General features: G+C 45.7%; 1 protein-coding gene across 3 annotated transcripts in view; it reads left to right on the top strand.

Annotated features, from left to right (window-relative positions):
* LOC119461016 (transcription initiation protein SPT3 homolog) overlaps nt 1-23,718 on the top strand; it is a 575,536-nt gene that overhangs the window by 535,991 nt on the left and 15,827 nt on the right. For all 3 annotated transcript variants that reach the window (XM_049672093.1, XM_049672094.1, XM_037722187.2), the window contains 6 exons: nt 6,970-7,054; nt 12,474-12,560; nt 14,757-14,877; nt 17,104-17,252; nt 19,479-19,554; nt 22,362-22,483. In XM_049672093.1, the coding sequence (XP_049528050.1) occupies nt 6,970-7,054; nt 12,474-12,560; nt 14,757-14,877; nt 17,104-17,252; nt 19,479-19,554; nt 22,362-22,483 (640 nt within the window). The remainder of the gene's footprint in view (nt 1-6,969; nt 7,055-12,473; nt 12,561-14,756; nt 14,878-17,103; nt 17,253-19,478; nt 19,555-22,361; nt 22,484-23,718) is intronic.

The following is a 23,718-nucleotide window of genomic DNA, read 5'->3' on the forward strand; positions in this document are numbered from 1 at the left end:
GGAGCAGGCAGCGCTATGTTGCTGTAGCAACGGCAATGTTTGTTTATTTCCGGGTCGTAAACATATACAACGAGCGCTCAAGGAAGGGGGCAAAAGAGGAAATAATGCGCTTGGGAGTGTGCTAAAGAAAGATTGGGGAAATCGCCCTGCGCGTTTGCAAGTAACGATGTTGAAGGGGACTGTAACACCAATCTGCTCTCCTTTCTATCCTGTCGCTTCATATCACCACGCATATATTTGTTGTCATTTTATAAAACTGTCGCCTGTGATTCCTTGTCTACTGGATGACATTCAACCCTCAGCGCCTCTCGCTCACCCCATCTTGTTTACTTGCTGCCTATATTGCGTGTCACGTCTGTGACCGCTATGAACGCTTCTTGGAAGCTGTACATCTGGAAGCTGTTGGAAGCTGTTCCTTCGCTTCCTGAAGCTATTTTGACCGGCGAGCATTTGAGCGTGTAAACAATTCGTAACGGCTTATGATTTCGAGCCGTGAATGATGCTGCTTAATAAAAGGTTATCAACGGCGAACCTGTTCTACAACATGAACTTGCTACAGGCTACCTTTTCTTCTTTTTTTTTATAACAGTTGGATAACACTCTTCATTGTCAGAATTTGTCTAATTTTGGAAATGAGTGATGTTTGGAACACGTTTTGGCCTACGCTTAAAGCGTAAAGCGGGACAGGGTTCCCAGCTTTATGCAAGCACTATGCTCTTCTTTAAGTTATCTCTTGGAATTTGAAGCTCGAACGTGCAAATCCGGAGTAAGTGATGCACTCTCGGAAGCAGTGCTGCGAAGAAAAAAAAAAAAAAAAGCGTGAGTGAACAAACCGCGGAGACAGACGCGTACATATAGCTGCACTGTTTTTTTTTTTATGTTCTCGTTATTATTAATTTTGTAAAGGCTAAATTCGCGCACTCGGCGTAACATTTCCCTTACGTTCCTGTTAATGAAGTGACTTGGAGATTTCGGGCCGCTCAATAACAGCAGGTGCTTTCGCTCCGATAACGCCGACAGCCTTTAGTTTTCAAACACGGAGCGTTTCGGGGATGATACCATAGCACACATTGTCGCTGCATTACAGCTTATAGTGACGGATCGAGAGCAGGGGATTTCGACATGTTTTGTAAGCGCAGGAGTGATGGTCCTTTTTTTTCTGCAATCGCAAACAGCACGCGCGACTCGCGCTTCACGTCAGCAGTATAAAGGCACCCGCGCTGCATCTTTCGCTCGTGGGGGGATCAAAAGAACTTCGTGCAACAGCTTATATACGTTCTGAAAACGCGCGTATAGCTTGCATGCACGATTCTGTGACAACGCGTGTTTCCCGTGCCGTGCTTCCTTTTTTTCCCTTTGGCGCGGGGGACGAGAATACGTATGCCTGCCGCGTTGTCTCCTGTATACTTGTTCTTCTCCAATGGAGCCCCCCCCCCCCTCCCGTGCTCCCTATACGGGAGAGATCCCTCCCCTTTTGTTTACCGCTCGTTTACGGGCCAGTCGCAAAGCGAATTCCCGTGTATGCAGATCATTTGGCGTGCCTGCCGCGTTCGGTCTCCCGAGCGCGCGCTTTTCTCTCCAAACTCGCATATATACCACGCGCTCGACAACGGAGGCCTATATGTACCCGCCGCGATCAAACCAACCTCCTTTTCTCTCCTCTTTCGTTCTGCTCCCACGCTCCCTAAACTCTTCCCTACTCTTCCCCAACCTTCTCGCGTATACGGGACGCCGCTTCCCTCGTTTGCGCTGGCACTGCCTATACCCTTTCCCGCTTGCTTCCGAGTCCTCGGAGGTTTGTTTGGCGAGCTCGGTTGCCGCAGTCGACTGGCAGTGTGCGCAATGCCGCAACTCCCGCGAATGTGACCTCTTCCCCTGCTTTCCCTCCCCGTTCCCTCGCAAACCGCTTCCCTGCCTTCGTTGGTTTGCACCCCCTCTCCCCCCCCCCCCTTATACGGTGTTTTTTTTTTATTTTTTTTTTTTTTGCCTTTCCCGAGTGACTATAGCTTCTCGTTGCGAGCATACACCGCACTGGTGCTGTTTGTTCCAACGTCGAGCTTCATCCTGCCACAGCGGCTCCCTCTCGCATGCGGAGGCCCCATAGCTGGGCCGCGGCTTTCTGACTGCCCGAACATTGGTTCTAGCTCCCGGTTTTCTTTCTTGATTCTCTCATTTTCCTCATTTTTCACTGCTTTTGCGTTCTCGCGGCGCAAACTGGCGCGCGCGCTGCGGCGTTCGCCGTGCTGTTTGACCTCGCGTTACTTTTAACGCCGCGTTTAACTTTCTTGCTTCTTCGTCGCTGCTTGCTTGCTTGCTTGCTTGCTTGCTTGTATCGTTCGGAGTGTGATGAGAGCGAGCCGGCCCGGTTGCACGTGGTGAGTGGAGAGAGAGGTGGATGCGCTTCGTTCGTGAGGGATAACGCGCGTCGCACTGGCCTCGCGACTCGGTTGAGCGCTGGCGGTGAGAAATACTTTCGGTCTGCGGCGTGTGCCGACGCGCGTCCCGTCGGTTTCTCTTTTGTTCGAGGCGCGGTTGCTTTCCATCGCGTGAGGACTAATAAGGGCCAGTGGTAGCGCGCCAGGCCCTTTGTCTAGCGATCCCCTTGTATAGATAACAGCCGCTACGTATCATTGTCAGTCCGTTTGTATATACGAATAGGGCTGCCGCTTTCCGTCAGAGCTCGTGCGTCTTTTGTTACACTATACGCAATGCGTGCATACTCACGCAGTCATTCCGTATAAGCGAAGCAGAAATTTCCTGATTAGGCCTGGGCTGGGATTTGCTGAGAGAGAGAGAGAGGGGATGAAATAAAGGAAAGTCCTTGTTTGCGAGCTTTCAAAATAACGACCACGAAAAGCCACTCCTTGTTGTACGCGCGCCATATATCCCTTTGATTTGCGTCGTGCATACCTGTAGACTTGCGAACTCGCGCGGAACTTTTGTTCCTGGGTCGTCTCCATATAGTCTCGGATCGCAGGGGGCTTTTCCCCATCCCCTGTGCTTTTTAACTGCGTGACGAAGGCGTGTGCTATGTAGACTGCGAAACTTATTGACGTCAGACGAGCCGAGCTCGTTACCGCGCTCCCGTCGTTTGTACGGATTGAAAGAGTTCTGACGAGCTCTGTTCGCATGAGGAATGAGCTCGCATATTTTGTTTTGACATGCTCCGCTTGTATACGAAGTGCGGCGCGCCTGGGCATGCGTAGCGAAAATAAAGCATTGCCTTCCACCAGCCACGCGTGCTTTTCTAGCTATGCCAGCTATAAAAGAAGGGATTGGATGTGTTTGCAACAACGCGAACGGTGTAGCAAGCCAAAGCACGGCCGTAGTTGCCCGACTGAGAACAATCGCACAGCAGCGTTCATATGAAATGCAGCCTCTTCGTGAAAGTTTTGTGCGTGAGACAGGGTAAGTTCATTTGTAGACATGTGAGGATAGGTAATTGAAGACCTGTGTAAGCAGATTGCGCAACAAAGCTGGCACATTCAAGATATATCATTGAACGAAAGAACCGCCCAGGTTGCTTGCTACAGTCGGTTGTGAGAAAGGAAGAAAGCCCTATATGTTACTATTAGTGAAGCGTAGTTTTAAGGTATTGAGACTATTTTTTTAAGAAGCCGGGATACGACACGTGATTTAGCGTGTCTTGCCTTTGCGTTTAAGTCAAAATGCCAAAGTAACATCGAGTGCAAAACAATGTCGTAAAAGCTCTGGCCTGTTCCTCTGTGAGAAGCATATATGATTAAGCGGCAGGCTTGGACACTGCTCCGATATATATATATATATATATATATATATATATATATATATATATATATATATACTTCAATTCAGAATGTTCCGTAGGTCCGGTATTTACGTAGTTTAGGAAGGAGCAGTCATACGACAAAGGCATGTTTACTTGCATATGTTTCGGCCGTGGCACGGCCTTCGTCAGAGCTAGTGCCATATATATATATATATATATATATATATATATATTGTTTGAGCCCAGCTGATATCCTTGCATGCAGTATGCTATTTTCGTGACGATCCCTGATCTGTTTCTCAAGCTCGTGTGCGCTTGATTGTTGAAACGAGTTGACTCCCCTTATCCGCTTCCCCAAATCGGCCTGGAGCCATCATTCTACTATGCTATTCTCTCTCTATCTGTAGACTGGCAAGCGAATTCAAGGCAACTCGCTACTGACGTCATTTGAAACCTCGCTGCTCGCATGCAGCCTTCAATTCTGCGGCGCACTGTTGCGTTACGTTTTGTGCAGCAAGCACGCACTGCATATACTTTCCCGAAATGTGCGCCCCTCATTCTGTTCGCTGGTGCGCAGTTAGCTTCGCAGTTCGTCGAGCTGCTCGTGCTAATCACAACGGCGGCGAAGCGGACGATGGCGATCGACTCTCATCTTCGAGACAGTGTGCAGGAACCTGCATCCCCCTTTTGTCTCTCCCACGATCGTGTTCTTCCGGCGGAATTGGCCGATCGCGGCAGAACGTGCTGCACTCTCATGTGTGTCTTCCTTTGCGTTTTCTTTATTTGTCGGCAAACCTTTCTCACAAAGGGGCGCGCGGGTACCTGATGCGGATCTCTAGATCCCACAGCACTCTTCGGGCATCGAGCGCATATATAGTCCGAGCTTCTGTTCTTTCGTTCTTCCCTTCGGAACTAACGACGCCGCAGTCGCCCTCCTTTCCCTTTCTCTTTACTTCTCCCGTCTCTCACCGCCTCCTCGATCACCGTCTCCTTGTTCTTCTCATCGCGTCGATGGAGCGCTGAGTTATTGTCATTCATTATGCATTCGCTCCTTGGATGTATGCGCAGATTATGCGCGTACCGTGGATACCTATACGGTGAATGCGCCGGGGAAAAGAAGGTGGAAGGGAACGCGCCGCTTTCTTGCGCTTCGCGCTCTTTCTTCCATCTTCTTTTTCTTTCTTGTCTTTTTTGTCCGTGTTCCATTCCACGCATCACAGGTCATCTGTCTCTCTGCCCCCTCGGCCCCCTAGCCCGCTTTCTCAAATACAGGAGCATAATACTTTCTCTCTTTATCACTCATTCGTTCAGGTCTTTCGGAAGCGTGTTTAATTTTTTTATGTTCTTTACGTAACACAGTATGTTAGTACCGGTTGCTGTCAGTATGATGTCTGTCCACGCTTAGCTGAACTGAACCGATCCGGCCTACAAGGTCATGGTTTTCGGAGTTCTGGCTTTCCGCACCTTTTGAATGACGAATACGCTGGCTGCGTCTGAAGGCTGTGCTGTTCACGTATAACCAGTGTCATTATGTCGTGATGCTCGGGCAGCTTTTGTGGCTGAATGGCGAAGGAGTGACGTGTGAAGGGTTGTGTTTATGCGAGCTCGGAACTTTTTTTTCTAACTGCTGTTGGGGCTGATTTTGTTTGTTCCGTGCTCACACTTCTGCTGCTGCCGTTGTCGCATTCTCTCATGTTCGATAATATCGTTCTCCGTGCTGGTTACGTAAGTCTGGTGGCGTATAATTGCGGATATATACTTCTACGTTACCTTTTAATCTTAGCAAACTGGCAAACTTGGTTGAGTCGCACTTGGTTTAATTGGAATTTGTCTTTCTTGGCCTGTTCTTTTAGCGCTCTTTCTCGTTGCCGAACTCGTCCAAATGCGCCGACTTCAAGTTTGGTTTATAAAACTGTTGCAATATTCATAATACTGTTCTCTCCGTCGCGTACAGACGTACAGTTGATTACATGAAAAGAAAAAAAAACTGAACCTTTATACGAGTAAAGGAACAGGCCACAAAGCTCAGGGATCGTTTCCTACAGGTGGCGTCCAAACTGTGTGAAGCAGTTTCCGGCTCGGCTGCATAATGTGATGGAAACGTTTCCCAATGTAGTTTTGAAATGATAGAAAATATAAGTTGGTACGGCTCTTGTTTGTGATCTGGCGCGTTGATAGTAGTGAAGCAGGTAAGGAAGCGATATACAAGCATCTTCCTCGTGGACTGCTCGACTTCACAACAGCGCTGTCATCCACTGCAGTAGTAGCAGTCTTGCGGTGCCTTCGAGAACGCGACTCGGTGCAGTCTCGGTGGTCATGGTTCTGGGAAACCGTGATCGTCGTAGGTTGACGTCAGAGACACGGCTGATGCCGGTGCACGAGCTGAAATATTTCGCGAAAGCTCAGTTTCTTACGTGACATTGGACATCAGGCGTACAAGGTATGCCTGCTCAAGAGCGATTAGGAAGGCACCCGTTGGCATCAGCTTACCAAGGCGGCGATATACTCAGCTGGTCGGTGCGAACGTGTCGCATATTTTTCGATATTTGCACTATGCTTTAGTTTTCTCGGCCTGGATTTGCAACGACATTCGTCTGCAATGACAGTTGAACAGACGCTAGTCAATAGTTATAGCGAACGTTATAGCAAACTAAGAATAGTTATAGCGAACGGAAAGCATAGACACTTGGGGCCAAATTGGTAACGCTTTTCTTTCGTAAGAACAGTTCATTATTAGCGTGTTGCCTTCATGAATATAGTGTTCATTCTCATTATTGGCTCAAGCCGCTTCTTACGAACCGCTCTTGCATACTAATTGCTTTGTGAATAGGGACCCTGTCCCTTTATCTATTGACTGTTGTACGAACCAAAAGCTTCTGAATGACTCGTGAATGGGCCCAAGCTGTTTGTGCATGTACAGCCGCCCGCAGAATATTTCGGAACATGGAACACGACAAAAAGTTAAATTTTCTCGCTACTTCACCACAGAGTGTTAAATGTATGTCAGGAAGGTGATGATAGTACGGAGAAGTATCAACACTACCTTTCGGTTGAAGGACCTGTGCCTAGGCTGTGATGAAATTTAGATTTTACTCGCATCTCGTGTTCCGAAAATTTTTGAGGGATGGTGTACCTATATGGTGAAATGTAGCAGTGAATGAAACTGACATATCTGAAATGATGTTCAGCTTTTTTTACATCTTTCTTTTTGTCGTGCCCAGGCATGGCTTTGGCGACAGCCGCGAACCGCTTCCCGAGTCGGTTAAACTGGTGGAAGACATCGTGACGCAGCAGATCAAGTGTGTGGTGAGTAGCGAAATCACGCATTCTTTCTTTCAAAGTTCGATTTTATTTTTTAGTAGTCAGCCATTGTGACGTAAATCATGAGTCAGAAGGTACTTAAAGGGACCCTGAACCACCTCTTGGGCTTGGTCGAAATAAATAGTCCGCGGGTAGCATATTCTGCTGTGAACATGTCAGCCAAATTTTGCTGTCATACGTGGTGCGTGGAGCTCGCAAACGGAGCGCGAAGTCACCTTTCTCTGAAACGCTCTCTTTTTCAATGGATGTGATGTTCCTCACTCTATTCTGGACGCTTTATTTCGTAGTAAAGCGGATTCCCATTCGTACGCGGCTGCTATTGGTAGCTGCGGTCGGCTACGTAGCGTAGATACCGCGGCCGCCGCTGTGTGCCGCCACGAATCCACTGGGTAAGCGCACTACGGCTCGCTGAGGACAACCGCGTTTGGCGTACGTTTAGCCCGCCGTAGGCACCAAATCGGAAGTCGTGGCGTCTACGTTAACATCCAAAATTAACTTGAAAACGGGGGTACCAGCGAATACACAAGGACGCGTACACAAGGAAAAGGCGTTACACACGGACAGACGACCCAGTCTTTTCGCCCTGCTTCCAGCGTCCGTCCGTGTCTAACGCCTTTTCCTTGTGTACGCGTCCTTGTGTATTCGCTGGTACCCCCGTTTTCAAGTTCATCATGCACCAACTGGCCCAAGAGCTTGCGCTAATGCATCGAAAATGAAATTTGAACTGCGCGCCACGGTGACATTTAGAAGGCGGAGCGTCGTGGCCACGCCCCACTCCGCCGTAGCCTTCGCAGTGCAAGGCATTGAAGAAGGAACGGGAGCACAGCGGAGACCGTGTTTGATTGCTAATAACTCCGCTTCTGCTGAACGCATTGAAGTACTTTTTGTGGCAAAGTATTTCTGAAATAACCTATTTTCACTTCAAATGTTTTCTCCACTTCGATAAAAAGTGCTTCAGTGCCCCTTTGAGAGATGTCCACTTCGAAAGCAACAAAATACATCTCTCAAAGGTGCTGGTGCTGCACAGAAATGATAAGTGTGGAAAATAGGCTTAGGAGAAAGTTATTGAATTCGCACTATATACATGCCACGTATTAATCACGAATACCCATCGTGTCGCGCACACATCGATACTTCACGAAACCATTCCCGAAGTCAGCGCTAATGTAGTGCTTGTGCGACCTTCTTCATCCAGTCCTTTCGCCCTGCTTCTAGCCGTACTGAGCTTAGTTGCTTCCGTGCTCAGTACAGACGGGCTTTGGGCTGTGCCTCTAATTACCATTAAGCTGCTTTTTCCTCTCTCGTTTACTGTCTAGTACTGCGCCATATTAGCGCTTGTTACAATCTGAAGTTCTCTGCTTCGAAGATTTCGGGGACCACCTCCGCTTTCAAGACGACCCGTCACCTGTGCCCCGATCATTCCTGTCTTGTGTGTTTGCTTCTCCGCCTGAAAGGTGATAACGTGGAGGCGCAAGCTATGGATCCAAGATGGCGCAGGGCTTTGACGTGGCAGTGCCACGTCATGCGGGTGCGACTTGTAATTTTCCGCGTCTTGCGTGTTTTCCGTATAGCGTCAATAATTGAAGGATTTCGCTCTTGCTTCAGCTATTTTTTTTTTCCTATGACTTTCAACCGCTGTTGCTTATTGTATTTCCCACCTTATAACGGATTGCGCCATCGCGTCCTCCCGGCATTTCCATTCCCATATACATGATCCCGCAATTCCGTCGTCATCGACGTCATCTTCGCAGTCTCGGGATCGAGGATTGTTCCGTCATCTCGCGTTTCGTTCGAGTATCACGCGGGGCCGCCGGGAGAAGACGCCGTCGTTATTCTTATTACGCGACGTCGCAACACGATGCTTGCGCCAGTCCGACGGCGCAACGTGGTGCGTCGAGCAGCGACTCCCGTTACACGCGCAGTTTCGCGTCGCCCGCTTCCTGAGCGAATTTTTTTCGAGATGCACGCATTTCCACGGATGAATCTGCAAGCAGGACCCGGCGTTCTGGCGCGATCGCTAGGAGACATTCGAGACAATGCGCACCCTTGATGGAACGAAGGCGACGACGTTACATATAGGCGCGAATGAGAAGCCAGTATACAGTCGGTGCACCCCTTTTTCCTTAACTGGAGCGTCTTCGCGGTGTTATGTGACAGCGGGAAAAGGAGCGCGCGACGGCTTCTTATTTGCTCCTGTTTTGCGTTGTTTGCGTAAGAAAGAAAGGTAATGGATGAACGTCACGAACATTTCCTTCTTTATTGCTTTTTTTTTTTTTTTTTGCTCTAGTGTTAGTAGCGGATGAAGAACATTCGATGCCCGAAGACTCCAGGCGTGTTTAGCGGCACTTTCTTACAACGAATTTTTTTCTATATATATATTGGCTTCGTATTTCTTCCTTCTCTCCTACTTTCTTTTTTTTTTTCTTTTTCCTTTTCAGTGGCACGTTTTCTTTTTGTGAATACGGTAACGGCACCCTCGTGAAATTAATTTGCCTTCTCAAGTTAAGCGGGATGCGTTATTGCGCTCGCAACAACGTTTCAAATTCTTCATTACAAGTTCGAAGGCTTGCTATACGGGCCTCTTTCTTTGCCGTTTGCTTTAGCTAATTGAATGTTTCCCTGCGAATATGGTAGATTTGATGTTCTTTTTTAATTATTATGGACTTGTTTATTTTCCTCACGGCACTAGCTTCACGCGCAGGCTTTAGTTGCAAAGAATGGCTTGTAGTTCAAGAATATGTAGTTAGTGTAGCGCCCTGGTCAGACAGATTGCTCCTGCAAAACAGCAAAATGAGACGTGGCTGGGATTGCAGGTTGTTGGATGCAAGGAAATTCAGACGATTTCCCCTTAGCGGGCCACAGCAGCACTCTGTATGAGAAGGCAGCATCTAACGCTCTCCGCACCGCAGTGCCCTCGCTGTGCCTCACCCGACGTTGATGGCGGAGATGCACATCACTCGTGAATGTTTGATGATCTAAAGGAAGCTGCCGCGAGTATCTTAGGATTTTTTTCTTTCGACCCTGGGGAAACGATGCAAATGTCTCGCTTTTTCCTTCGTAGCAGCGTCCCGAAACTTAACTCAGGCGCTCATACTGTCGTAACTCCTGGCCACGAAACTGTGTGACGTAGCGCACGTTTAAACCTTGGTCTCTGCCTTCCTTCCTTCTCTTTACGTCCGAGCTAGTGCTCTCTCTCTCTCTTCGTGGGCGTTTCTTCGCCGCCGTTTCGGGAGGCGGAGGTTGCTAGCCACGTGACGGTATCTCACTTCTACTTCTTTCCCCTAATCTTCCTCATCCGAAGCCCCTCAAACACGAACAGTTTCCGATATGGTGCGTCGGCGACGAACGACTTTGCCGTTCTCGCATCAGCGATACGCATTCGTTGTACGTCTAAGACAGGCGCAGAGAGCATTGGTTCAAGGGGCCGGTGCATGCGGGCGGGAGGTAAGGGGGGGGGGGGGGGGGGGATGAAGCGCATGCATATTTATACGCATCGTTCGCCATTGAGACTCGCACCGCGCGCAACATTTTCCGGAGGAGGGGAAAAAAAACTTTGCATACTGGCTTATATGTAGATGACTCTTGCCGCTCGTCGCGCAATGTTTTTTTCTTTCCTTTACAGTGTTTCGCCGTTCACATTTAAAATTTCGCTCGACTGATGGACTTGGCGCATTAGCAGAAATGGCGCGCTATTTGCTGCTACCGGAGAGTGGCGGCGCGGCGCGGCCTCTCTCGTCTTTGTACGCCAAGAAAAGACCGACTGCACTCAGAAACGTAAGCCGCAGAAAGAGAGACGAACGTAAGAGCTCGATGACTAGCTATCATGCCCTCGTGTACGTTTCTGGTTGAGGCGTCTGAACGTGAGGCGAGCAGGGTTACGAGGGATGGGGTAGGAGGGGTAGCGTGTACACGTTGCTGTCTTTGCTTTCGGCTCACTTTGATAGTTTCGAATGTTCGGCCGCCGCCGGTATACCCTGCATGGTGGCCCCCCCGTGTGACCCTTCGCAGATCCCCGACTGTTAATTGTGACGATCTGCTCGCGAAAAAGCTCGTTGAGAAAGAGAGAGGGAATTCCTAGCGCCCTTTTACGGGTCTTATAAGTTGTCCAGCTATAAATGGCGGCGATGGTGGGCGCTTTCGTTAAACGCGACCTATATCAAAGCAACGAATATCGAAACAAACTTCTTTGGCATTACTGTTCGCTGCACTGTTTTATTACTATACCGCTGTAGGCTTAGGTACAGAGCTCACAACTGTAAGTAACAACGGGGGCGCGCGCCGCTCTATTGATGCCGGTGAGCTTCACTGAAAGCTTCTGATAGTAACATGGATTCCCGCGGTTGATGAGCCAGGGTCGCGTGCAGAAATTTGTGCGTTTAATTCCCGCTCATAGGTGCTGGTCATCAAAGGTTAGTGCCGCACATAACATGTACTGGAAGGTTGTTGCTAACAGATGTTAGTAATCTGCGTTTCGCCCGGTGTAAGTGCAAAAATATTGCGTACTGCAAGGCCTTGCCTGCACAATAGCTATGTTTGTTATTTCTCATATGTTGCTGGCTGGAAGGGGCGTTTACGAACGCTTACTCCCGTATTGTATTCTGTAGGTGCGAGGAAACCATTGAGCACTTGTGTATCTGTCCTCGCTACGACGTCCAACGCCTGTCTCTCCGGACAACTCTAAACCGGCTTTACCGTGCCCAGATCTGTCGCTGGCTCAAAAGCTGTTCATGCGCTTGTGCTGTTCTTGAAGTGCACTGGTATGCGCGATCGTTTATAGTCATAATGCGCATCCTCCCGCGTGCACACAATGTTCCCCTCTCCCTCTTTCTTTTCCTCGTTTCCTTTCCCACATTGTGAAACGGCAAATAGGACGCTAGTCCGGGGGTTGGCCTCCCTGCCTTTACTCTCCTTGCTTTCTCTCTACCTCTCTCTGATATATTGTTCTCATTGTCAGTGTACGGTTCAACGCCGTAGAAGCTTAGAAATGGTGAGAAAAGTAACCCAACTGGTCCAGCGGTGTGTGCGTCGCTATTATACGAGTATATTCAAAGCTTTATCCATTTAAAGCGTTGCTATAATAAGCTTCGATATTAATCGTAGCATTTATTGAACGATGTTTATTTCAGCCCGAGCCCCAGAACTTGTTGATGACCATGTATTGTTCGTTTGTGTGTTTGTGGCTGTTGTTGCTGTTGTTGTGCACACGCGGTCCTCTAGTTTGCGCATTACTTAGGGGAGCTTGAGCTACAGAAACGTTTTCAAATCACTTGTATTTCATTTAATTTCGGCAGGTATTCACCAAGTCATTATATTTAAATAACACATCCGCCACAGACAACTTTGCAGCTGTCTTTATTAACAACCTGCCTGTCTAACAGTTTTTCCTCGACTTTGTTCTCTTTAGTTTCATCGGGCGGCCGAGGTAGCCACGCTTCGCGGCTCCAAATCCGTGGCCATCGAGGACATCCTTTTCCTCATGCGGAAGGACAAGGTGAGAGGAATCGGGGAGTCATCAACGAGCGTTCCTACTTAGTCGTCGCCGCTATACGTCGTCTTGATTTGTCTGGTCGCGAGTCGACTTTACCCGACGAAAACGGTATGAGTTGGCTCGTCGACTCGGCTTGCTGACCAAGAAATGGTCGAGGCGACTTGCCGGGCTAAAATGAGCCCTTCGGGTTCGTAATGTGAGCGCCAGTCGACCGACCGAGCATCGGATCCTTACATCGGGTCTCTCTCGAGCTCCGTGGAGATGATTTCCATGACTGTGCGCGCGCGCGTCATTGGCGTTGCTCTTGCTCTTAGCAGCGCCGGACTGACTCAAGATGCCAAGTTGCCCCTAAAGGCTTGAGTGAGAAATAAAGCAAAACCGGGCAAGGAAGTCTTTAGCGTCCTCATGTGACGTACAGTGGTTTGAGAGTAAGCAGGACCTAGCCGATTTCTTAGTTTCTTGTTTGTTTGTTTGTCTTTGCACGGCTTCGTAGCTGAGTTCTTTTTTTTTTTTTTTTTTCATGGGCGGTGTGACTCCTTTTATTTGTCTGCCCCTGCTTGCGTCGGAGTACTTCTGAGTCGAAGCGCTGCGGCGCCACTTATCCCGGTCTGCTTTCTGATGCAAGTGCGCTCCGTGCCGAGACGCAAACTGTCCTCGCAACGCGTCATCTGCCCCGTTAAATATCTCTCTCGTCCCTTGTATCTGCTGTTACTTGTACCCTCGCCTCCCTTCCTCCCCCCTCCCCCTTTTTTTTTTTTCAGCGCTAAGCACAGAACGGGGTCCAAGCTCCTCGTGTTTTGTCGGCAACAAGCTCCGATGCCTGCCTATAGTATTGCCTTTCTTCATACCATCTTTTCTTTTGTTGCCGTTCATATCCTAGTTTAATTGCCAGCCTCACTTATATGCGTCCGTCATTTTGTCCTGGCAGCTTTTAAAGGGGTCTTCTAAGCGTCTCGTCATGACATATTGGGCACTCTCTGGGAGCGCTCATTCTGCGCCATTGAGTCCGGGCTCACAGTCGTCTTGTTTACCCCGTGTTCGTTGGGAGGCATTTAGCATCTCTCAGGAGTGCCTTAATGTTCCGGGATAAGCGTTCGCTGCGACAACCCGTCGCCTCGGCGGCACCCGTATAGCAACTAAAGGGAGTCTCCGCTTACGCGCTTGGCCGCGTCGCACGCTCGCTTGTGTTCGAGTGGACGACGTCGGGAAGCGGCTCGACGCGTCGTTGTAATGCAAGCCATTGGTGCGCGCGGGCTGGTCACATATCGACTTTCAAAAAGCGCGCCCGGGAAAGCGTCTCATCGTCGCTGGCGTCTGGTACAGTTCTGGAACCTATCTTCGCGACAGCTTGCCCGAATGTCTGAGCCTGTTGAAGTGCTCGACATTGTCGCCGTTGTCTGCATTGTTCGCGAGATATCAGCGTAATCGCCAAGTTCTCCGTGTGCTGCGTCGTCGCCGTCGTCGCAGAGGCTGACGCGTTTTTACTTCGCAGTTGTCGATCGCTCGTTCTATGGTGAGTTGAGCGTAATGGAGAATATAGTTGTAAATACACCAGTGGTAGACATACCATGTAGAACTTCATGTTCAAGTAAGGGGCCGGCGGAGGTGTGTTGTGTTCATTATTTATTTATTTATTTATTTATTTATTTATTTATTTATTTATTTATTTATTTATTTATTTATTTATTTATTTATTTATTTATTTATTTATTTCATACTGCAGACCTAAGGTGGGTCCAAGCAGGGTAGGCAAAGAAAGAAAACGTATAATGTCACAGATAAATTACACAATGTGAAGAGCTGGTATATTTTTAAAGCAATTTCACTCTGTTATCATTTTCGAAAAAAAGAAAAAGAAAGAGCCGGTTTATGAAGTAGGGTGATAGAGAAGGCGGCTTAGCATGTCGTCTACGTGTATCTTGTTGCTAGAGTTCACAAGTACTGGTCGGTGTCGGCAGTAAGTTTGTTAGCAGGAGTAGAGATAAAAGGTATAAAGATAGACAATTCTGCCTGCTGCTCAGTCGTCGTTGTTTTATCCCGCGTCTTGTGGCGTTGCATTGATTAGTGCCCTAAATGCAGGAATCTCGCTTTGTGCCTAGATGGATCTATACGGCCATGAGTTTCTCCCTGTTTTTTAATCGTTTTTTTTTTTCGACGTATGATGGTCATAATGTGCTTTGGCTGCATACTTCGGCGCAGGACAAACTGGGCCGCTTAGTTCGCTACCTGGAGCTGAAGTCCATGCAGGGCTACATTTACTCCAAGCTTCCTACAGATGACGATGAAGCTGCAGCAGTAGCTCTCGCTTCTGCGGAGTCAGGTGAACGATGTGTTCTACTCGCTTTCAACATTGCATGTTTTTGGCTAAATGACGCGTCTTGTACGCGTCATTATATGTTTTAGAGCACAAGAAAGAAAACATGAAAACAAAAAAGAAACCGGCAGTACAAACTCAGAATTAGACTATTACAAACAGCAACGGCTGTTCTTATCACTGGCGTCGCATAATCATGATGAGATTGAGTAAACAGTTAAGCTTGCCACATTCGTAGAGAGAAATAAATTTGTTCCAAGAAAGTGAGAGGGAAGGGAAGGCGGGGGGGGGGGGGGGGAGAGAGGACGTGTACGTTGTAAAACGTACCATATGCAAGAATACCAAGAGAACTAAAAGAAAATAATGTGCCGACTGCAAACTTTGCGAAATTGAAATCTGTCGAAATGTTTTATACAAAATTATGTACACTTCTAAAATCATCATACTGTTATTGTTGCAAATTATTTATTCGTACGACCTAATAATAGCCTATGAAAAACACAGCAATGCATTGAAGAGGACAGCAATACATGATGGTTTACGGAATTAAAGACACATTTGTGAATTAGGGATTAATTTATTTTGGACAATTAAGTTGTCCACTATGAGTGCTTGCCCAGCAGAGCGCTTGCGACGCAGCTTATGATGTGCCGATTTAGGTAGAATCGGAAAACCGCAAATGGAGAACAGGTGTGGGGGTTTGAACCGGCAGCCAGCACTATGAGGGAGACACCGGTTCTGCCGGTGGAAAACTGGGCAGGTGGCAACCCTGATAAAACAGCTGTAAAACACGCTTCAAAAAGCTAGTCTCGTTTTCATGAAAAAGCACCTCTCATAGGATCACGTAGTAATCGCGTTTCTTTGCCATGCGATAACCTTGCACGATTCCCGAGGCGCTGTTTTTCCTGTACTTTTTCCAACATTTATCGTGGTTTCCAAGCACAGTGCCGCCCGTACGCTGGCAAGGGATCCGAGTTTGTGCTTTTCATCTCGCCAGCGTTGTGACAACGAGTGTTCGCGGTCATCGAGTGAGATCTGTTCATGTTTGCCTGCGCGCGCGTGACACCATGCTTGCTTATTAATAAACGAATGTTTACTGAAATTTATGTGACCGATAAAACTATGAACGTTATTTCATGTAGTTGTCTAAAACTTTGATATCGCTACCAATGCTTCGCCTTCCGGGCGAAACAGCGATTTTTTTTTAGTTTTAGTTTTAAATGTATGTGTGGCTTACCCTCATTGATGGTGTGTCTACAGGGAAGCACGCTTTACAGTTAACTGGATTGGTGTTTTCGATTTTTGTTGCTGAAGAAAATATGAAAACGTGTTGCCCCCTTTTCCTTTAATGGCAATAGTGTATAGGTTAGCAGTCACAGACAAACTGAAATATCTACTGTGCCTAACTTATACTGGCAGTTTCCGAAACTTTACTGTCCCAAAGCTTCAGTGCTCAATTCACCACAGCATACCTTGTTTTGTTCTTTCTTAGTTCCCCGACAGTACACATGCGTTCGCATAGCATGTTAACAGTTTTACATATTTTGTTCAGTAGAATCTCGATAAAAGAAAATCGCTTAAACGGTATTGCCGCTTAAACGGAACAGCCTTATGGTTGGTTGGTTATCTACTAAGGCAATGCAGCAATAACTTGTTAAATGGGACCCACACGATTTCCAACGTCGGGTAAGCAGAACTAATGATATTACCGGCAGTGGAACTTGGCAGCCAATCATACCGCAATTGCATATACTCATCACTCTCTGCACCTGTCTTGACACTGTAGTGTGGCTTTGTTCTTGGCAACGTCAGTGAGCCAACGTAACATTTCCATTGGCTGGCACAGAAAATCCGGCGCAATGTGCTCACTCTAGCGACAAATATTACAGTTATCGATGACTTCAGAGTGTTTGTTTTGCTAGAATGGCTTTTTATTATTTTTTTATGCGAAAGCGTTCTGTTTAAAGCTGAAAAACAATTAAAAAGAGTCATTGTCCCTAGTGTTGTTGATTTGTATATGTCTTTATGGTAATGACCAGTGTAGCATGAAGTCTTGTTGATGAGAGATGAAATAACGATGTTGCAGCTCCCAAAGGAGGCTTTGTGAGGAGATTTCGCGACACGATGGTTCCTACCTTCTACTGCCATCTGCAAAATGTGTTTTGATTTTTTTCCTTTGCAAGTGAAGGTGTGCAAAACATTTAACATTATGATTTCTTCAATTTCTTGCAGCTGTGGCAGATGTAAAAGCAGACGGTGCACCTCTGTTCAAGCGGACAAAGATTTGCCGGGACTTCATTTCATTTATTGATCAAACAGGGGAGCTGGCAGACGTGTTCAACGAGTCTACATTTGATGAAGTCAGGCACGAAAGAGAAGTGGCAAGTATCAATCAGTTCAGCTCAGCTTGCATGTTTCGGTTTGCATGAAGCAGGCGTGAAAATGCCATACAATTTAGCACTCACTGCAGTGAATGAAAGAGGCTGGAGGGCTTCAGAAAATGCCTTGACAAATGGCCTGTCATCGGTGAGAATAAGTCATGCTGTGTAGAATTCACAAGCTTTCCAAAATTATCAAGTGTGCGACATGCAGTAAATACAAGTCTTGCATAACTGTGATCGGCTTTCACGGTGAACAAGCAGAGCATGATATAGCTGAATTTCCATGCGTGCATTTCTAAATGTAGAGCCAGTATACTTCTACTGACTTTTGTAAAATAATAAAGCAAGGGTATGTCTAAAAATAACATTTAAAGTGATAGGTTATTACACACTGGCTTGTATTACTTGCTAGAGTAACATATTTATAGTACTTGGATGTTGCATATACCCTTCAGGTACTATGTGCACAATTGTGCGTGCCAAAATAGTGCATCAAAAGCAAAAAGCACTGATGAAAATAATGATATTTCAAATATGTTGCATGCATGATAAAACACTTCTGATTGTATTTGTGCTACAAGGTTGAATATAACATGTAAAGTGTAAAGTGTTTGAGTAAAATGAGTTGAAAGGTCGAAGACTGGGTGTTTGCTTTCGGTGTCAGTATGTCATCATGCAGTGGGTTCACTTTCATTTTTCAAGCGGCTGGATGTGTGCTTTCCAAGCATGATAGACAGGAAGCAGTTGTGTAGTCATATCTGACATTCCTATAGAAAATTGTTGCATGGAGTCCACATTCTGTAAATGTGAGAAAACTCACTGAAGAATTGAAAATCCTTAGTCCATTCTGCAGCTGTATGCTTTTCATGATTAGAGAGATGCAAAAATGTGGTTGAAACAAAATTTTGAATGGTCAGAATTAATTGATGCCTGAAGGGCATATGAAAAGTTATTTTTGTGTAGCTCTTGTTATGCAGCTATGTAAATGTCATGTTCATTACAATAGTTTGCTCATTTGTGTATTGTTGCCCATCATCTTTGTGTTTTACAGTTAGCAACAAGCAGCTTAGTCTGTTGAGTACTATATATGATACACTTTCTAATTAGTAGTGTTTCTTCTTGGGTGCGTGGGAATTGCATACTGTGCTGAGGTCCACCATGAAGACACGGACAGAGTAAGGCACACAGATAAACATAACTGTTCCTGTATGTTTATATTTGTGCCTTACTCTGTCCTTGTCTTCAAAGTGCACCCCCTTCCCCAGCACAGTCCACTTAGTAGTTTATTTCAGCCACTCATGTCTCTCAATTTAGCAACCAAATTGTGGTTACTTTGACTTGAGGATATTGGTGCAAAATGCTAATTCATTTTGAAGATAATCTGCAGTACTTAATTGCCTCAGCAGAATGCAAGAAATGTCAAAATTGCTCTACTGCAGTTGTCAACAAAAGTGATGCAATGTGCCGCATGTATTCTGTCTTCATTTTTCCCCTGCTAAAGCTATCAGTTTTTATTTTGTGAGTATAACAATTATTTGATGTAGTATTATCATTGCATTGATGAAATTTTGGAAAATGAGGAACGAATGTGTGTAAGTTTTGGCTTCACAAGGGCATCCCAAATTTCAATTCCTTGAGTATTACAGGACGCTGGCACCATTGCAGTGCTCTAAATTACCAGGCTATTGCTTTCCAAAATGCATTTACAGTATAATTTTGGCATGGTATTGCCTAGTCACAGTGATAATCCTTGTGATAATCATGCTGTCATGATAGCCTATATTTTTTACCGTGATGTTTCCTCATTATTTAATGGCCACATGAAACATGTCATTGCCTATGCATACAGCACATTCATTGTACTACTTTAAAATTAAAGTGCCAATGCTGGATAGCACCACACTAAAGATACTTCATAAGTGAATTCTGTGTCATTCCTAATCAACGTAAGCTAAATGTTGTTCATGCTTGTGTATGTGTTTGTGGATATCTATGTATAAGCGTGTGTTTTGGTGACATTTTATAGCTATAACTTAAAGGCCAGCTGTACAGTTATGGAAGCATGAACCCTGCGTTGCTTTTTTTTAGTACGTTTTAAAAGCTCAGATAAATTGCTTCTTTTTTTTATTATGTTTTAGAAGCTCAGATAAATTGCTTAGACAGAATAGTCCTTATAATATGGGCGATATGTCTCAGTGCAGTTATCACTTCATGTCCTTTCCGCAGAGATTAGAGGCACACACGAGAACCATGGACCAAACGCAATACATGGAGTACTGCGAAGCCAGAGCGTCATCTTTTTGTAAGTTCTGAGTCAGAACTACATATGTCCATTTGGTTATACACTGCATTACGCCCTTTTATTAATGCGATGGCAATTATTTGGACACTCCAGGTGAATTTCCGCCATTGCTGTGATGTTCCGTATAAAGTCCTAGTACTATAGCATTGCAGCTGTGCACCATATGCTGTGGGTGCGAGTGAAAGCATGCAAGGGTGAGCCGAGAAGGATGGTGGCGCAATGCAGCAGAAGGGCATTCTACTCTGGTGGCAGCTGCTTATGCATGTAGAGGCTCCAGTGCCAGTTGAACGCACACTAGACCACACCTAGCTTGCACAGAAAAAGCTGATTGAATGCAATAATCAAGTATGAGGAGGATTCTGCGTGCTCCCTGACTTTACTACCATTGCTTTGCGAGCCTAGAGAATGCAGTAAAAAGCAAACCAGGTGCTTGCTGCAATGAGTAAAAACGAATGTTCCGTGTACAATTGGAACTTACCCGTTTTTACATTTGCGAAGCTACTGCTTTCCCGCATAGCATGGGCATCACTGTGGCTAGCATTGACGCCAGGAAATCTTCATAATGTTCTTTGCATGATCTGACTTACAACAGTTTGGAACTAGGAGCCAGGGGCATAAGTTGTACATTTCAGATTTTTTGTTACTCTCTGTACTTATACTAAAAATAGCAAATTATTACTTTCATCCGTGTTCCTTGAGGTGCATCTTTTAAGTTTCACATAAGGATTCTAAAAGCTGTCTGAGCAATTTTTACTGCTTTACATTCATTCAAAACTCCAGTGGTCAGGCTATAACTTTATGTACCTATTATGGTACACGCTGCGACTGCCATGTCTTGAAATAAAATGTTATAGCATAATAGCACCGAAAATTAGTGCATTTCTAGTTGTAACGAAAGAGCTAACATGCACTCATATTTTACATGTTCGAAGTAAAAAAATAATGTGCACCCAAATCTACCATGTACACAATTTTCACAAAAAAAAGAATAACACAACTCCGATATTTGCAACCGGGGGAAAAAAAGAAAAAAAAAGAAGCACTGAATTTAATTTATTCACACCTAATATCCTCTGTCATCACTGGGAGACAGTTTTGTGTCACTGTTGGTGGACCACTAGCATTTTGCCCTTCATAACTACACCAACAGTTGTGCTTTGATTTTGTGTGTGAACAGTGCACATATTCGTAAAATGTATCTATTTTTTCTTGATAACATTATTTGCTTGGAAAGCCGTTCAGGAGCACATTTATTACTTTTTAACTGGTTAAAATCATGAGCCGGCAGTTGTGTTTCGTTTCATTGTGTGCACAGCGTGCATGTTTGAAAAATGTTCGATATTTTTTTAATTTATGGTGTTCCTTGCTCGGAAATGTCTGTTTGGGAGCTCATTTGTAACTTTCCGACATTTTGTACCACTATTGTTTTGCTCACTTGCTATGCTGTCAATTGAGAGTGCTGGTATAGAAAATAAATAAAAGCTTCTCCATTCTTTTCTGTGTTGAACGGCTTCACAACCATCACAAATGGCATGGCTACCTTCTCCCATGTCTGAGCCAAGGGCCCATCACTTTCTCGTTTGTCACAACCCCTGCCTCTGTGACTCCCACCTCCTTTCGCTTGTCTTCGTTTCTTGCTATGCCATGCATTACAAAAAGTGGTTCTTTGCACTCTCTGCTTCGCAGGACTCTTAAGTATTTCACACTGCTGCTGGCTATTCATGCACTGCAGGCACAAGGTTTCGACATTGGAAACAGACAAGCATGGTGCATAGATGAAGCAGTTAAGATCATGTCTGAAGTGTACTTACACCAATGCACACTGCCGTAAAAGCTGGAAATTAAAACAAAAGCCCACATGCTTTTTTAGAAGAGCCACCTGGCGCACATCATGCAAAAGCTCAATGCATGTGATATCATTACGCTGGTGTGCCAAGTGGCTCCTCTAAGAAAATCGGCAGGCTTTCATTTGAATTTTCAGCTGTTGTCACTGTGCATGTAGATGTCAGTACTTTGCAGACATAATCGTCACTGCGTGATCTATGCATCATGCTTGTCTGTTTGCAGTGTTGAAACCTGGGGAAGAAACCATTAAGGTCAGTTCAGAAAACCTATTTGTAAGGAAGTGCAGTAGCACAACCGCAGTACCACCATTAAAGACGAAAACTGCATCGCCCCCTGCCTTTAAGCTATGCCTAAGGTTAATTTCATATACGTAGCGCACAAAAAAGTGACAATGAAAAGAGAGAAGCACGGCTAGTGCTGACTTAGTTGCTTGTTTATTGATGAGAAACCTTGCACATACATACACAATCGCCGCACATACTTACTGCATTCACCCTTCATCCAAAAAATTTAAGTTCTTTTTATGATAGCGTAATTGACGGTTTCGACACACAACGTTCACCAAGCATAATTATCGGTTTCATTTCAATCACAGGTCTGATAATTGGTTATAGTTTTTCCTAGCAGTGATTGTTTTATCAAAAAATGGTGGACAACCACACTCTGCAATGAAGGTCACGAAACCCTAAATTTTTCTTGTCAGTGTTGTTGCACTGCTCTCTGGACGATAATCTCAAGCACGATAATCATGGCTGCAAGCTGTGGCAACATGTGATAAAAATGAGTCGTGAGAAAAACCAGAGGGGGGAACAGCTACTGCTGTTAAAGATGCAGGTGATGGTGGCACGGAGGTTCCTTTGTGACCCCTTGTAGTCTTTTAGTGTCTTATTAAATGTGCGTGCCAAACTAGATATTATGATGATATGCCAGTTCTGTTCATGCTTGTACTTCTACCATTTCAGGTAGGAAAAGCAAGACGGCACAGTTTCGAGAATGGCTAATGAAGGACATTGAGAGCGACCTGAAACTATCTCCTACTGTCTTGGACATCTTCAGTTACTTGGCCTATGAAACTGTAGCTCAGGTGATTCATCTTTTTCTTAAGGCTAAGCTTTCTTTGCCAATCTCTTCAAGTTTTGGCATGGCAGCTCGGTACTGAGTTCCTCACTGAGTAAACTGGGCCAATCCTGGAGATTTTATAATTAAAAGTGGGATGATCTCAAAGACTGTAATCCGCAATCGCTTCGGTCACATGGTAGAAGTCTCCATAATAACACAATCACACCGGTGCGTGGGTATGCGACGGGTTACATAGGCCACTTGGTGGGACAGCGCAGGTAAGGCTCAGTATATAAAAACTCATGTTGTAACAGCAAGTGGCATTTGCACCTGTGTAATGGGGCTGACGTGCATTCTCACAGCAGAGGAATTGGAAGCCAAGAAGGAGCACCGAGCATCTTGCCGAGACACATCATGTGTCTCTTTACATAGCGTTTAAATGAAACGAGTCAAGAAAGCTTCGCTTAATGTATATTCCAACAAGTGCGGTGGATCGGCAATAATTGTTTGATCATTTTCATGAATGCATGTTTTTTAAACACAGAGATTAGCACTTATTGAGCTTTAGAGATATCTATGAACAGGTTATATGTATACAGGTATTGTGTCTTGATTTACTCTCTGATTATGTAGAACAGAGATGTGCTTACTGGCACTACCTTGTGGGTCAAAATATAGTGCTAGATGCCTTGAGAACCCACCTATAATATGAACCCGAATATAATGTTAGGCGATATTTGGGACCAGCAGAAATCAGAAAACACTAGCACTGAAAGACACCAGAATTGAAAGCACTCAGTGGAAGGATTTTATTTGACAATGATTTGCACCTTAGTCATCGTCGTCTTCATAGGTTGCACTGTTGGAAGGCAGTCCCTTGTCAGAGATGTCCTCCTACAGAAACTCATCTTTGGTGCTGTCAGGCGCGTTTGATATTCTGCACTCCATGAAAGCCCGAATGATGAGCTCCTTGGGGAATGCTAGCCTAAGTTTCTTCAGTTCATTTGCAGAGTGTGGCTTGAGATGCCCACTTGAGCCGTCCAGCGGGTGTCACTGCAGGCACTCCCAGCCTTATCCACTGCATGTAGCATCCCTCTACACAGTCCTTGAAGGGTTTGTTTAAATAAACGTCAAGCAGTTGAAACTGTGACGTCATGCCTTCAGGAGGGACAGTGAGTTGGGTGCCGGATTCGCGCAGCACTTGCTTCACGGAGTCGGCCAGGTGACACCGAAAAGCATCGAGCACAAGCATTAATAGCA

The sequence above is a fragment of the Dermacentor silvarum genome, chromosome 8 (genome assembly GCF_013339745.2).
Source record: "Dermacentor silvarum isolate Dsil-2018 chromosome 8, BIME_Dsil_1.4, whole genome shotgun sequence".
Lineage (NCBI taxonomy): Eukaryota > Metazoa > Arthropoda > Arachnida > Ixodida > Ixodidae > Dermacentor > Dermacentor silvarum.